The 17,885-nt window shown below is 36.5% G+C and overlaps 1 protein-coding gene across 1 annotated transcript in view; it reads left to right on the forward strand.

Annotated features, from left to right (window-relative positions):
• enox1 (ecto-NOX disulfide-thiol exchanger 1) overlaps window positions 1-17,885 on the forward strand; it is a 163,608-nt gene that overhangs the window by 76,928 nt on the left and 68,795 nt on the right. Inside the window, exons 2-3 of the mRNA XM_052142133.1 lie at window positions 13,991-14,118; window positions 15,427-15,564. Of these exons, the coding sequence (XP_051998093.1) occupies window positions 14,109-14,118; window positions 15,427-15,564 (148 nt within the window). The 5' untranslated portion in view covers window positions 13,991-14,108. The remainder of the gene's footprint in view (window positions 1-13,990; window positions 14,119-15,426; window positions 15,565-17,885) is intronic.

The raw sequence follows: 17,885 nt of genomic DNA on the forward strand, positions 1-17,885 counted from the left end.
TACAGATTCTGAGCTACTTTTACTTGGCTCGAGGCCAAACTCTGTTGCATTCTGGATGTTTATTCCTGATAGTGAAATTGTGGTAAAAGCTTGAGCACAGTTGCCTTAGTTTTTAAATACCATCTTTTAAAGAACCTGCTGTCAGTGTAGCAATGTTGAGAAAGCAAAACAAAACCTAAATTTGTCACCATTTCCTCACCCTCATGTCATTCCAAACCTGTATGACTTTCTTTCTTCTGCAGAACACAGATGTTAAGTGAAAGTCCCTCTCCATCTTGTCAATACAAAGGCAGTGGATAGTGCCTCATTTTAAAGTATCATAAAAATAGTCTATGTACATAACTTATGCATCATATTCCACATATTCTGATATTTAAACATAATATATAACGGCTGGTAACTCCACTCTCCCTCCCTCCAGGGATTTCCCAAGACATAAGAGATTCCTTACTATATCGTTTAATGACCAGTTCGGGCATACCTTTTTTTCACTAGTACGAAAACACATCTTTTTCTCTACGTTTTGGCCTCACGATTACACTGAAACAGTGTTTTTGACAGTGAAAACTGAGCATTTCGAAGTGGATCAATTTGAATGCTACAGTCAGGTCCATAAATATTGGGACATCGACATAATTTTAGTCCTTTTGGCTCTATACACCACCACAATGGATTTGAAATGAAACGAACAAGATGTGCTTTAACTGCAGACTTTCAGCTTTAATTTGAGGGTATTTACATCCAAATCAGGTGAACGGTGTAGGAATTACAACAGTTTGTATATGTGCCTCCCACTTTTTAAGGGACCAAAAGTAATGGGACAGATTAACAATCATAAATCAAACTTTCACTTTTTAATACTTGGTTGCAAATCCTTTGCAGTCAATTACAGCCTGAAGTCTGGAACGCATAGACATCACCAGATGCTGGGTTTCATCCCTGGTGATGCTCTGCCAGGCCTCTACTGCAACTGTCTTCAGTTCCTGCTTGTTCTTGGGGAATTTTCCCTTCAGTTTTGTCTTCAGCAAGTGAAATGCATGCTCAATCGGATTCAGGTCAGGTGATTGACTTGGCCATTGCATAACATTCCACTTCTTTCCCTTAAAAAACTCTTTGGTTGCTTTCGCAGTATGCTTCGGGTCATTGTCCATCTGTACTGTGAAGCGCCGTCCAATGAGTTCTGAAGCATTTGGCGGAATATGAGCAGATAATATTGCCCGAAACACTTCAGAAGTCATCCTGCTGCTTTTGTCAGCAGTCACATCATCAATAAATACAAGAGAACCAGTTCCATTGGCAGCCATACATGCCCACGCCATGACACTACCACCACCATGCTTCACTGAATGAGGTGGTATGCTTTGGATCATGAGCAGTTCCTTTCCTTCTCCATACTCTTCTCTTCCCATCACTCTGGTACAAGTTGATCTTTGTCTCATCTGTCCATAGGATGTTGTTCCAGAACTGTGAAGGCTTTTTTAGATGTTGTTCGGCAAACTCTAATCTGGCCTTCCTGTTTTTTAAGGCTCACCAATGGTTTACATCTTGTGGTGAACCCTCTGTATTCACTCTGGTGAAGTCTTCTCTTGATTGTTGACTTTGACACACATACACCTACTTCCTGGAGAGTGTTCTTGATCTGGCCAACTGTTGCGAAGGGTGTTTTCTTCACCAGGGAAAGAATTCTTCGGTCATCCACCACAGTGGTTTTCCGTGGTCTTTTGGTGTTGCTGACCTCACCGGTGCGTTCTTTCTTTTTAAGAATGTTCCAAACAGTTGATTTGGCCACACCTAATGTTTTTGCTATCTCTCTTATGGGTTTGTTTTGATTTTTCAGCCTAATGATGGCTTGCTTCACTGATAGTGACAGCTCTTTGGATCTCATATTGAGAGTTGACAGCAACAGATTCCAAATGCAAATAGCACACTTGAAATGAACTCTGGTCCTTTTATCTGCTCCTTGTAAATGGGATAATGAGGGAATAACACACACCTGGCCATGGAACAGCTGAGCAGCCAATTGTCCCATTACTTTTGGTCCCTTAAAAAGTGGGAGGCACATATACAAACTGTTGTAATTCCTACACCATTCACCTGATTTGGATGTAAATACCCTCAAATTAAAGCTGAAAGTCTGCAGTTAAAGCACATATTGTTTGTTTCATTTCAAATCCATTGAAATGATTGACATTGGTGTATAGAGCCAAAAAGATTAGAATTGTGTCGATGTCCCAATATTTATGGACCTGACTGTATCTTTACGATCTTGTGTGGACTGGAAAAATTAAGATATCTGAAAATGATGATGTATTTGTTGTCAAGCAAAATTTATAATTCCAGTGTTGTCAGATTTTACTGCTGATTTGAAATATGTTCTTTGATCATGATCTTGACCAACCGTTTTGGAGATTTCTGTCTTTCCCCATTCAAGTAGAAAGGCATGCTGCTTATTTAAAGTGTTCCAAAGGTAGCCGCCAGTGGACTCACTTGCTAGAAAGATTTTGGGATAGTCAGCTACAGAGCGTGTCATTTCCTACTGAAGAAACCAGGGTTATATACGTAACCGAGACGTTCCCATTCGTAGTTCACTTCGACGCTGCGTACATACAACCAGTATCTGCCTATTGTATCATGCATAAGTGGCAAGCATAAAGTGACACAGCATCAGGAACTGGCACAACCTGCTGTCATTCAAATGTCCTCCAAATGTGTGTTTCTCGCATACCGATTTGCCAGAAAACACAAGGGAAAAAAGTCTGTCTTCCGTTCACTCCCTATCTTCTCTAGCCCAGAGCCTGATGCCCAAGTATCTACTCTCATATGGCTAAATCCCCGAAAGTCCAGGTCTGGAGTGAGGTTAGATATGTGGCCCGTTTGTCGAGAAAGTTGACCCCCAATATGGTCAAAGTTTACTTCTGTTGTCCGCATTGCTGATTGCTCCACACTCAGTATGCATGATGCAAATTTTGTCATCAGCACAGTCTGAATGAACTGTTTGCATACGGCCCAGATTTTCGTGGCTCATGTGTATAACATATTTCTTTTAGCTCATGGTCAGTAGAGTAGACTTTGAAAGGCAACGCAAATGACCTGGTGTGATCCAATCTGGAACACAGAAAAACGAAGTATATCCGGGCCTTTACAGTGGCTTAAAATTTATTTGGTTAAGCCAAGCCAAAAATGAATTAATTGCATTGCATAAGATAACAAAATATCAAAGCAAGTTGGATCTGCTAACAAATTATGCTAGACCTTTTCTCAGAACTAACTTAAATTTTCTGAGCCATTTCACTCTAGTAGCCATTCCTTTACCCAACTGGCTTTATGAAGTCACTGAATTTCACACAGTTGTCCTAGCAGTGTAACCAACGGTGTAGTTCATCACTGTTTGCTTTGTTTTAACTCTCTGGGGTCGACGGACACGCTGGCACGTCCTGCTGGATTTTTTTCATCATTACTGCGGAAACAGCATAAAATTCTCTGTAATTTTGGGGCATACAAATAATTGTAAGACATCATAAGAGACTATAAAGGGTGTAGTCTAATAAAGGGTATACTTTTATTTGTGTACACTCACAATAACAACAAAACATTGTGCTTTTGTAAAACAAAGAAAATAAAAAGGGTGAGCTTTCAGCTGTTTCTGTATTTGCGAGCATATTTCTGAAACACGTCAAAAAAATTTACTGAAACTCTGCGAATACTTATCACACAAACATGAAACATATGTCTAAAGAAAACTTAAAATGTCTTCTTTTAAATAAAACAATTCAAATTTAAAACAAATATTCTCCTGCAATGTAATCAGTATGAAACAAAGTGATGTACAGTTTCTCCTGGCTCAGCTAATTATCCCTAATGTGATCACACTCACAGGCAGAGGGCGCTATTCATACGCTATTGTTCTGAGACGATCAATGCAAATGGTAAATGCCCCGACTGTGCCTTAAAAACATCTAGTTCATTCACTTTTCTCACCTTTGGAAGACGCATGATACACAGGCAAGAAAGCTCCTGGATTGTGATGAAGAGTTAACATTTTTCTCAGAAGAATAGCAGGACTCCAATGAACATTTGCATTTTGAAGAGAGACTTGTTCCAGCCGAGGATACAATTTCGGATGAGTAAGTCATTAGTTTTACTTACAAATTAGTTGACATGCTATTTTATATAAACATGTACATATTTCACTAGTGGGACTGTTTCCAGACTTGCCAGCCAGGATTCAGAGTATTGCAATTTGAAATATGTCCTAATAAGCAAGTTTTAGTTACATTTTAGATTGAGATTAAATTAGTAAAATTAACTTTAAATATGCCCATATTAGTTAATCAGCATATTATAGTGATGTCTGAAGGATCATGTGACACCGAAGACTGCAGTAATGATGCTGAAAATTCAGCTTTGATCACAAATTACATTTTACAATATATTCAAATAGAAAACTGTTCTTTTAAATTGTAAAAAGAGTTCACAATATCATTGTTTTTACTGTATTTTGTATCAAATTAATGCAGTCTTGGTGAGCAGAAGAGACTTCTTTTAAACGGTAGTGTAGGTCTAAAATTAAGTAAAGTCTTTATGTAAAGAAAATGTATAGTCAGATTAATTATTTTAACTTAAAACTTGATTTTGATTATTAAGTCTCCTCACATTCATTCTATTTCTGTCACATTCCTCATTGATAGGCCCAGGGGTGGGGTCTTTGTCTCCTCAGGTGTGATTTACAATCAATATTCATGATGGTTCACGTCTTCTCGCATATGACATTTCTAACACTAAAAGTGTCTTACAAAAGTTAAATAACTACATTGTTTTGTATGAATGAGTGATCAGGATGATTTTCACATAATTTTGTAGCAAAAACTCTAGGCTACAAGATCAAGTTCTCAAAAGGCTTGTGGACAAATGTTTAGTATGTGTGGCCTTATTTTAATGACTTAAATTTTTGTTATTTTCAAAAACCACACATAAACGTTATTTTCTCTAAAATACAAACATGCACACATATGTTGCTCACATATTATTGTAGCCCAGTTTGTGCTGAATACAGTGTTATCAGACTTATGTTTTTAAGCAACTAAAAAAGCACAAATGTCAAGGCATGTCAAAACTTCTCCAGGGCCCAAAACACCCTCAGACCCCAGATGGTTAAATATATATATATATATATATATATATATATATATATATATATATATATATATATATATATATATATATATATATATATATATATAAGAAAGAATACTGCTATGTGTATCCCTCCACTGGGGTTGATGCCTGGAGTCAATCTGCAAGTGCCATTTGATTCTGCTATTTACCTGATGTTGTATGCAGGGCGCAGGCTGAGCATACTATTTGCCCCGTAACATTAGATACAGTACAATAAGGATTGGTTACTATGGATTATTGATATAGTTATAATATTTCATGAAGGACTGCATAGGTTTGAATATTTGCTGATGTACAGCATGCTTTGCAGAGCATCATATGTTTGAATGTTTGTTCTTACCACGAGAGGCATGTGATTATGTGTATCATTTGTTCCATGGGCTCAGGTGAATAAATAGATCACCTTTACTCTGGATGACTGCAATCACATACTCATGATATTCTCAGAGGTGGAATGTTCAGCATTTTGGATCCATTAGAAGGATCCAGACAAAGAACACAACAATGGAATAAGACTACGAGACATGCTTTGGAAAAAACTGTTCACGAGTTCTCTTGCTGTCAGTTTTTCAGTGGAATTCTTTATTATTTCATTTGAGAATTTGTTAAAAATAATTCACCCACAAATAAAATTTCTGTCACTATTTACTCACCCCTCATTTAGTTTCAAAACCATATGCTCTTATAGCTTCTTTGTAACACAAAAATAGAACCTTTGAAGAATCTTATTTCAGCTCTTTTCCATAATGTCAAGCTCCAAAAACAATACAAATATAACATTGTGCACTATATTCCAAGTCTTTTGAAAGTCATACTATACGGAACTCATTATTTCCGGAAATTCCTATGTTTTTTATATTATTCCAGTTCAAAATCAAATTCAGCATCCTCTGGGGAAAGGCCAATTCATTGCAAATCCAAACGTATAAATCGCAAGGGACCTAATTAATAAATTCAGAATTTTGCTCGGGTCACAACCAAACTTCTTCAAAGATTCTCCTTTGTGTTCCAAGTTCAAAATAATAGCATATGGGTTTGGAACAAAATAAGTAAATAAAATTTCCCTTTGAATTTTGGCTTCGCTATACGCAACGCATTTAAACCGACTGATCTCTGTCAGGAGACTCTGACCTGTCATTAAAGGGGTGAACTTTCGACGTACGTAGTCATGTGACAAAACAGCATGGTGCTGATCACAGCGGAGTTTGGGAGAAATGCCAACAAAACTACGTCTGGTAAGAAACATAATTACGTTTTTAAATTAAAACCTGTTTGAGTCAAAAGACTGGAGTCTCTGATTTCATTGGATATACCATTTTTAAAATATGAATTTCACAACTTTTGCCTGCTGTCCATATATGTTGTCAACAAATTTGAGGAAAACTAACATTTAGGATCCTATTTGCTCTAGATTTTTTTTTCTTTGCATGTTTATTTGGTGCTACTATTTACAAATAAAAAATGCACACAGCAGTCATGCTCGGGTCTCAGGAGGTTGAGTCATTTTTCATTAATATTCCTCATAGACAACTAAATTAAATTTGTGACCACTGAATGTTGTCCTCTTTACTCACCAAGAAATGCATCATGTTCCTAACCAAATATCTAGCTAATCAAATCAATGTTTGCATAAATCTGTGTTCTCTGAAAGAACAAAAGCTATTCCAATTTACATTTTGATTTATCAGTTTTTCTTCTCTTGTCATTAACTTCCTGAGGAGCATTTGGGAACCATCAAGCCTCTTGCACATGCTTACAGCATTTAAAACTTTTTTCGTTGTAAAGTTCTTTTGCTTGTCCCAGCTTAACATGCAGACACAACTGTAAGTAAGCCATTTAGTTTATTTTCCTGAAAAATGTTAGCATTTAAATTTGTTATTTGTTTTGAGAAGCAACATTTAATCAGCAATACCCATTGCTTAATCAATGAGTTTGTTTAATCGGCAATACCTATTGCTTAATCAATGAGTTTGTTTAATCGTCAATACCTATTGCTTAATCAATGAGTTTGTTTAATCGGCAATACCTATTGCTTAATCAATGAGTTGTTTAATCGGCAATACCCATTGCTTAATCAATGAGTTTGTTTAATCGTCAATACCTATTGCTTAATCAATGAGTTTGTTTAATCGGCAATACCCATTGCTTAATCAATGAGTTTGTTTAATCGTCAATACCTATTGCTTAATCAATGAGTTTGTTTAATCGTCAATACCCATTGCTTAATCAATGAGTTTGTTTAATCGTCAATACCTATTGCTTAATCAATGAGTTTGTTTAATCGTCAATACCCATTGCTTAATCAATGAGTTTGTTTAATCGTCAATACCTATTGCTTAATCAATGAGTTTGTTTAATCGTCAATACCTATTGCTTAATCAATGAGTTTGTTTAATCGTCAATACCTATTGCTTAATCAATGAGTTTGTTTAATCGTCAATACCTATTGCTTAATCAATGAGTTTGTTTAATCGTCAATACCCATTGCTTAATCAATGAGTTTGTTTAATCGTCAATACCTATTGCTTAATCAATGAGTTTGTTTAATCGTCAATACCCATTGCTTAATCAATGAGTTTGTTTAATCGTCAATACCCATTGCTTAATCAATGAGTTTGTTTAATCGTCAATACCCATTGCTTAATCAATGAGTTTGTTTAATCGTCAATACCCATTGCTTAATCAATGAGTTTGTTTAATCGTCAATACCTATTGCTTAATCAATGAGTTTGTTTAATCGTCAATACCCATTGCTTAATCAATGAGTTTGTTTAATCGTCAATACCTATTGCTTAATCAATGAGTTTGTTTAATCGGCAATACCCATTGCTTAATCAATGAGTTTGTTTAATCGGCAATACCTATTGCTTAATCAATGAGTTTGTTTAATCGGCAATACCTATTGCTTAATCAATGAGTTTGTTTAATCGTCAATACCTATTGCTTAATCAATGAGTTTGTTTAATCGGCAATACCCATTGCTTAATCAATGAGTTTGTTTAATCGTCAATACCTATTGCTTAATCAATGAGTTTGTTTAATCGGCAATACCTATTGCTTAATCAATGAGTTTGTTTAATCGGCAATACCTATTGCTTAATCAATGAGTTTGTTTAATCGGCAATACCATTGCTTAATCAATGAGTTTGTTTAATCGGCAATACCCATTGCTTAATCAATGAGTTGTTTAATCGGCAATAGCTATTGCTTAATCAATGAGTTTGTTTAATCGGCAATAGCTATTGCTTAATCAATGAGTTGTTTAATCGGCAATAGCTATTGCTTAATCAATGAGTTTGTTTAATCGGCAATAGCTATTGCTTAATCAATGAGTTTGTTTAATCAGCAATACCTATTGCTTAATCAATGAGTTTGTTTAATCAGCAATACCTATTGCTTAATCAATGAGTTTGTTTAATCAGCAATACCTATTGCTTAATCAATGAGTTTGTTTAATCGGCAATACCTATTGCTTAATCAATGAGTTTGTTTAATCAGCAATACCTATTGCTTAATCAATGAGTTTGTTTAATCAGCAATACCTATTGCTTAATCAATGAGTTTGTTTAATCGGCAATACCCATTGCTTATTCAATGAGTTTGTTTAATCGGCAGTACCATTGCTTAATCAATGAGTTTGTTTAATCGACAATACCATTGCTTAATCAATGAGTTTCGGGCATCTGTATAATTCCATTTGGTGACGCTAGTGGCACAGATTTTACACACCTTTTAAGATCTTTAAGCTCTTTCTTTTTTACATCATGATTGACTACAAATTTTAAGTGGGTTTGGAGCAAAATGCCACCTAAAAGATTTAGATATGTGAAATGAGCCCATAAATTATAAAGGCAACATGGATTGTGGAGTAAATATTTCATAGTATGTGAAAGTGAGTCGGACGCTCTGTGGGGTTTACTAGCAATGACCAGTGTGAGTGAAGCTCAGACTGATAGGAAGAGGGGTGTTGAGAAACTGGAGCAGTTCTGTTGAGCTCCAGTCGACCATACTGTACCCCATGCTGTGCTAGGGACATTCTGAAGGGAGGAGAAGCTGCTAAATTGAGCCGTGTTTGTGATGCTGCATTGCCTTAAGCACATATTAACCGCAGTGAGAGGGAGATTGGGGACAGATACTCTCTCATCTTGTCCACAACATGCTTTGCACATGTTTAGTATGCATGTTTTGGCTCATTAAGATCATCAAACACCCGAAAGGAAAAATAAATTAGATCTCTTTAATATCTCTGTTGTTTCTATTAGACAGTGATGAGATTAAGGAATAGATCACCCAAAAATGAATATTCTTTTCATTATTTACTCCCGATTTCGTTTCTCTGTCCATTTCTGCATATTGCGGCGCAGTTTTGTGGTCCGTTCTACATAACGTGGCTCGTTTTAGCTTATCGCGGCCCATTCGGCATGTTTTGCGGCCGACCCACCGGACCGCTCGGTTCTCCCGATGGCCAGTCCGCCCCTGATCGGCCCCAAAGTGCATCTGCCCACCTGGAAAATGTCCAGTATGCCAGATTACCGTTCCAGCCCTGATTCCCACCAAAAAAAAAAAAACAATCACACAGAGCTTTGAAATTCTGACATGTACATTTTATAAGATATATTTGAAGTGTGAAATAATAATTCTGTATTTTCAAATATGCAGCCTGCTCGGTCATTACAAAGATCTCGTTATTTTACATTACAATCAATTATCATGTCATTTTACCATAAGTTCCTGAGACCCAGCGAAAAACGTTTTACAATTTCCCTTTTTTAAATGCCAATATAGTGTTTGGTGCATAAAATACATATGATAAAAATTGTCTATTGAAAAAAATTGTTTTTATTCATATTGTATTTGATTTGCTGAATTGAACTGTGATACATTTCAATTTATATTTATACACCAAGGAGAGGAAGTTGTCATGGCCAAACATTTGGTATCTCTGAAAAGTCCAGGGGCTTTGATAATTCTTTGATAATACCCAAAGATTTACCACTGTAGCATGTATGGGCTAAGAAAAACTTAACTAACAAATGTACTACACAAAAATTAATTGCTGGACCTCAGTAGGATAATGACCTGTGTATGAGCCAAATGTATCAAATAGTATACATAATTTCTTTTTTAAATAATAAAACAAAATCATGCAATTTTTTTTGACGATTTCTTTTTATTGTTTGTCTACAGGTGCTTAAAACAGTTTAATGAAAAAGTCTAGAATTTTCTATACTATTCTTACTATTCTATTATGTCAGGCTTTACAGGGTTAAGAAAGGAAATAGGGTTGGTTTTGATTTTATGTTGACTATAAATGCGTTGAGTGCTACACTGTCTGTGTTTTTCCGCTGGAGATGCAATCCATTGTCCAAAAAGAGTTCAAATTGACTCACTTCTTTAATATATATACCCATATCCCCTCAAAAGAAAATGAAATTTCCATTAACACTTTGCCTAATCAAAGTTGAGATATGATTGTTGCTCCATTAAATAAAATTGTGTTGCATTTCTAAGTTGATATCCTTGTGTCAGATTTGAATAATGCGGTGTAGTTTAGAGTGGCATTGAGGAACCCGCTTGGCATACTGATGATGGCTTCACTCTCACAGCCGCACTGACGGCATGGCTGGGGAAGCATCATTGTGCTCTTGAGGCGTATGGGATCCATTATTCCAACCCATATTAAACAGCTTAATGGCCTCATCTCCCAGACTTTGATTTCCAGGATGATATAATGCTTGATGATGGAGAGTGGTGGAGGAGGGGAACTGTTCTGTCAGGAGGATCTGATCTCACACATACACACACAAACGCACATATTTTTTATTTTATTTATTTAAAATATTTTTATACAGTTTTTCCTTCTGTTCCCACAATACGGTATATATGATTTCAGGTTACGCTATCATTATTTAGGCAAAACCTGACCCACTCAAACATGCTTAATTAGCTATCTAAATGGGGACCTTGCATACCTATGATAGCATACCTTATGCTATCAAAAAGGAGCATAGACTTTTGTTGTATTCTTTTACAGCAAAGCTAATTATAATTAGTTTATAATTTATAATTAAATTATAATACTAGTCTAATCCTAACCCACATCCTTAAGAAAAAGCTTCTGCATTTATATAATTTGCTTTATTTTTGACTCTATTTGCAGTTTAATAAAACATTTACTTCATTAATACCATTTATTTATGTCTGAATTAACTTACCAATCGAGGACATCCCCGAATGCCACCAAAGGGATGTTTTGTCAGATTTTGCTCACTTTTGAGGACAATTTTGACACAGACTAGTCTCTTCCTGTCTCTCATTTTCACACACACACACACACACACACACACACACACACACACACACACACACACACACACACACACACACACACACACATGTTGTGTTTCCATGTTTTATGGGGACTTTCCATAGACATAATGGTTTTTATACTGTACAAACTTTATATTCTATCCCCTAAACCTAACCCTACCCCTAAACCTAACCCTCACAGAAAACTTTCTGCATTTTTACATTTTCAAAAAACATAATTTAGTATGATTTATAAGCTGTTTTCCTCATGGGGACCGACAAAATGTCCCCACAAGGTCAAACATTTCGGGTTTTACTATCCTTATGGGGACATTTGGTCCCCACAAAGTGATAAATACACGCTCACACACACCACACACACACACACACACACACACACACACACACACACACACACACAGGATATCTGATGGTTCACAGGATGACGTGTCAGTTCGACAGAAGCATGATGGGACAGCTGTAAGTCATTTAGAGCGTGTGCACTGACAGAATGTCTCAAAGAGGCTTTAAGGACCTGCATGTCCTTTAAGGCTTTTCCTGCAGATGTTGAAAATATTGGACCCTGTATGACAGTAAGAGGTAACACATTATCAGCTTATAATGAGAGATAGCCTGATATTTCTCCTCTAGTGATTATCATTACTATTTATAACCTGGGTCTATTTGAAGAGGGATTTGTAGCTGTGCGTTTGGACCATTGGGAACAGAACTGCCTTAGCTGCATTATATAGGTCTGATTAATGTGAGGCCATGGTGTGACCGTTTCAGTGAATTGAGTGCATTTCATATGGAACAACATTTACCTTATGCTATCAAAAACAAACCATGTTATAGTTTTATGATAATATTAATCTACTACAGTGGCAAGGAAATGTATGTTAACCCTTTGGAATTACCTGCATTTATGTATAAATTTGTCTTAAAATCTGGTTAGATCTTCATCTAAGTTACAATAATGAACAAAAATGGTTTAGAGCTACATTGACTTATAAAAAGCTCTCAAACATTTTGAGTTTGCTATTAACAAGAAGCAAACTATTGACGTGGACCATGCCTTGCAAAAAATAGATCTCAGAAGACCTACAATATAGAATTGTTGATTTGCATAAAGCTGGAAAGGGTTACAAAGTTATCTCTAAGAGCTTTGATATTCATCTGTCCACAGTTAGACAAATTGTCTATAAGTGGAGATGTTTAAGTACTGTGGCTACTCTCCCTAGAAGTGTCCGACCAGCCAAAATGATTCAAATGACACACCACATAATACTCAGTGACCTAAAGAATATCTCTAGACTAGAGTGACAGCTGAAGACTTGAAGGAATCATAGGAAATGTTTAACATCTCTGTTCATAAATCTACTATACAGAAAACATTAAACAGGCATGGTTTTTATGGCAGGACACCACGAAAGAAGCCACTGTTGAGCACCTGAAGTTTGTCAAAGACCACCTTGAAAATCGTAAACACTACTGGGAAAATGCTTTGTGGACTGATAAAACTAAGGTTGAATTGTTTATGAAGAACACCCAGCACTACATATAGCATAAAAAGGGCAATGCATACCAAAGTGAAAACATCATCACAACGATGAAGAATGGTGAATGGAGCTTCATGATATGGGGCTGCTTTGGGGCCTGGACCGCTTGTCATCATCGAGGGGAAAATGTTTCCCAAATTTATCAAGATATCTTACAGGATAATGTCAGGGTGGCTGTGTGCCACCTGAAGCTCAGTAGAAGTTGGGTGATGCAGCAGTATAATGACCCTAAACATCAATGCTAATCCACTACAGAATAGTTTAAAAAAGAAAATCCACCTTTTGGAGTGGCCCAGTCAGAGCCCAGACCTCAACCCAATAGAGATGCTGTGGAATGACCTTAAGAGAGCCGTTCACACCAGATATCCTAAGAATATGGCTGAGCTGAAGCAGTTCTGTAAGGGTGGTCCAAATTTCCTTCAGAACATTGTGCAGGTTTTATCTGCAGCAACCGGAAACTCTTGGTTGAGGTTATTCCTGCCAATGGAGGATTGACCAGTTTTGAAATCCAAGGGTTCACTTCCTTTTTTTAAAGCACTGCGAATGTTTAATGGGATGTGATCAATACAGACATGAAAGATTATAATTGTTTGTGTGTTGTTAGTGTAAGCACATTGTGTTTGTCTATACTTGTGACTTTGATGAATATGAGATCACATTTTATGACCAAGTAATGCAGAAAACCAGTTTATTCCAAAGGAATCACATATTTTATACTCACAAAACTGAGTTATGATTAAAGTCGAGTCTCTTAGACAATGATGTGTCCTGTGACAGAGGGGTTTGGCTGAACTATGTTCAAATCCAGACAAAACAGAGTGATACTTACAACATATAATCCTAATTATGTTGGACAGTCAAAAAATTGCCTCTTTGGAGAAGTTGTCCTATAGTATTTAAAAGTTCTCTCTCAGTGCTCATATGTTTGTGCCATTTGTGTGCTGCAGGCTTTGCTGAATGCTGTGATGAGTTCCTGAGCGCTGCGTTCTCCCTGATCAGCTCTCTTGGAAGAGCAAGGACTCTGCGGACAGCAGTGACACTTAGACGAACAAACACAGACTGGCCATGGCTAGTGGTAAATAACCTGCTCTAATTATGAACAACACATTTTCTTTTAATGACTCCATTTATACTGCCTTTGTTCCAAAACTTAATTTTGATGAACTTCCACACATACAGTATTATTGTTAGCCCTAGTTCTCCTGGTGTTTGGGAATAATAGTTTGATTCTACATCCTCCTTATTACCTCATTGTGACTGTTTCTAATCACCCATCAGGGTACAAACTATATTTAATTTGAAGCAAATGAAAATGACTCGGTGAGGGTTAGATGCACTCTGTTTAATTGGTTGTACACCCGCCAAAACATTCCAGTGGAAAATAAATCTGGAAAAATTGTGAAAAAATAAATAAATAACAAAACCACACAAAACAAAACAAAAAACAACAACTGTGCAACCAGTTGAAAAGACTACATGTCTATCTCTTACAGCCTCATTTTCATTCTGACCATAGGAATCATTAGCTGGGTTTCCATCCACATATTTTTATGCAAATTTTTGGATATCGCTTGAAAAATGCTTGATGGGAATAAAATGTAGAGTATACACGCACTTGGGTTGGAATTGTTTTTTTATTCAATAAGATGACATTTGCATAAACTATGTTGGAAAACTTTTCTGAATTTATTCTTAGAGTTTTATGAAATACAATTGTGCTTCAAAATGTATTGTGACTTTGCCTCAACAAGTCATGTGAATATATTATTCACTATCAATATCCTTGCATAGCATTTCAAGTGTAGCTCTGAATATTCTGAAATGCTGGAGCCAAAACTTGCCATCAAAAAGATTGGCTAATATTACCTCCCAAAACTCTCTGACACACTTTTGCTCCAAAATATTACTATAGGCATCTGCCGCTGAATGCTAGCAAAGATGTAGTGAGTATTGTAGAGTATTTTGTCTGCATGCTCTAAACCTCAAGTAATGTATTAACTTTAATAAAAGAGCCACAGTGGCTTTAACTTACTTTTGCATTTCTATTAAATATGTATCTTGGATGGAAACATAACTATGTTTCATGTACATGTAAATGTGTGCGGTAGATGCATTTAACTCTATGGCGTTAGAAATTTGCAGACGTTTAGAACAAGTCATTTTTGCAGGTTGGTTTCAATAGATTATTTTTTGGAACTGGGGAGAACATTTTGAGTTCTGTATGTTACAGTATGTTTTCATAATAAATCAATCTCTTCTATCTCAAAAGATCAAGGACAATCTGATTTCTCATGATTTGACTCATTTAATGTTGTCTTTACTATTGACAGAGAGTCTTGTCATTTTGCACGAGGGTCTGATGGAGTCTGTGTTCTTTCTGCAGCAGCTGACGGTATCGCCGGTTTGGGAACCGAGCAGAGCCACATCAATGTGCCAGTAGCCGATCCAGGCGCCTGGGCCACCGCCATGAACAACCTAGGCATTGTGCCAATGGGCCTGACTGGGCAGCAGCTGGTATCAGGTAAAGCCCTGCACCCTCCCTCCAGTGTACTAATACTCTTGTTCCATCCACAGCTTTTGTGCTCTTCCCTTACACTGCAGGGGGAATAAAAAGCATTTATTAAACCAGGGTTCCCATATTCCCCCTCTGGCAAGCTGCACAGGCTCCAGCCACCCAAGCCAAATATGTGACCTTTAGAAGCAATACTACACATTGGATTTTACATTAAAGCTCGTTCCAGTTAGTTGAGCTTTATTCTTCTGCTGAGATTCTGGATTGTAGTGGCTCTGAAAAGATCAAGCCCTGAAGTTATGGTGGCACACACACCGCTTACTTGCCTGAAGCCCTGAGAGCACTCAGTCTCAATCCTCACAGCTGACTGAAGCTCTGTGTTGATGTTTGTCTGAGAGCTGTAGCGCTCTCTTCTGATTGGCCACTAATCATCACCAGACAGACATCTGCAGTCAGTCATTATTTCAAATACCAGGCTGTAATGTATTAATTGAGAGTAACAAATACAAAAAACTGCAGAGAATTCACTGGTCAGCACATTTTTAATCAAATAATTTAGGGAAAAATTAATAATAATTAAAAAAAATGAGGGATTGATTTTAATTGCCGGCATTCAAATTAAAGAAGTCTCTCTGTAAAGCAAACCAAAGCAAAGCAAAGCAAAGGGAAGCAAAACAAGACATAAAAAACAAAGCAAAGTAAAGCAAACCAAAACAAAACAAAGCAAACCAAAGCAAAGCATAACAAAGAAATGCAAACCAACACAAAGCAAAGCAAAACAAAGCAAAGCAAAGCAAAGCAAGACAATAAAACAAAGCAAAACAAAACAAAGCAAACCAAAGCAAAGCATAACAAAGAAATGCTAACCAACACAAAGCAAAACAAAGCAAAGCAAAACAAGACAAAAAAAACAAAGCAAAGCAAAACAAAACAAAGCAAACCAAAGCAAAGCATAACAAAGAAATGCTAACCAACACAAAGCAAAACAAAGCAAAGCAAAGCAAAACAAGACAAGAAAACAAAGCAAAGCAAAACAAACAAGACAAAAAAACTAAGCAAAGCAAAACAAGACAAAATAACAAAGCAAAGCAAAGCAAACAAGACAAAAAAACTAAGCAAATCAAAACAAAGCAAACAAAAACAAAGCAAAACAAAACAAAAACCAAAGCAAAGCATTTACATTTACGCATTTGGCAGACGCTTTTATCCAAAGCGACTTACAGTGCACTTATTACAGGGAAAACCCCCCTGGAGCAACCTGGAGTAAAGTGCCTTGCTCAAGGACACAATGGTGGTGCCTGTGGGGCTTGAACCAGCATCCTTCTAATTATCAGATTACCAGTTATGTGTTTAGACCACTACACCACCACCACTCCAAAGCAAAGCAAAGCAAAGCAAAGCAAAGCAAAGCAAAGCAAAGCAAAGCAAAGCAAAGCAAAGCAAAGCAAAGCAAAGCAAAGCAAAGCAAAGCAAAGCAAAGCAAAGCAAAGCAAGACAAAAACAAAGCAAAGCAAAACAAAACAAAACAAAAAAACACGAAAGAAGAAAAACCTCACTTTTGTTTTCCTAAAAAAAAAATGCACTTGTTTTCAGAGGCTACTATTTCTCTGTTAAAAGTCCAGTTTTATCAGGCCTTATCCCACTAAATGCCCTGTTATAATATAGGCTCCTCCCCTCAAATTCAAACAATCCAGTGAAAAGAACAGTATAATCACAATCAACCAATAACTTCATCAGTTCAAAGACTTTTACAGTATTTCATAATCAACACAGTTCACAGTTTTTACTATGTACCTGTAACAGTGAATAGACAACAGATCACAACCTATTATACTTCTGTAATGTGACACATTTCTAGGTGAAACAAGATATTCAACAAGAAATAAATGTAGGGCAGGACTTAAATTGTGAAGTGTTGGCACTACATACCAAGGCATTTGAAGGGGAGGGAGGGAAAAATAAGAGGAATTTATAATATCAGCAGAAAAGGAAAATTGTTTCAGAGGTGAAGTCATTATACTTTGATCAAAGATTAAAACGATTTTTTTATATAATGTACACTGACAACCTGTACACAATAAGACCCAGAATGTGTGTTATGTAATGCATTCTTGAAATCTGTGTATGGAAAAGTGTAATTAAAGAAAAAATTGAAACGAAATGTGTACCTTCTGTTGGACTTAATGCTTTGCAATATTTGTTATAAATAAAGAAATCTGTAGATTACCAGCAATGAGCCATGGCTGTGTTGTGTAGTCTACTGAAAGTTTTAGAAATGAGTATGAGCAACGTTGTCTTAGGATGTTTGTTCGGTGACACCATTACACAAT

Source organism: Xyrauchen texanus, chromosome 14, assembly GCF_025860055.1.
Source record: "Xyrauchen texanus isolate HMW12.3.18 chromosome 14, RBS_HiC_50CHRs, whole genome shotgun sequence".
NCBI lineage: Eukaryota > Metazoa > Chordata > Actinopteri > Cypriniformes > Catostomidae > Xyrauchen > Xyrauchen texanus.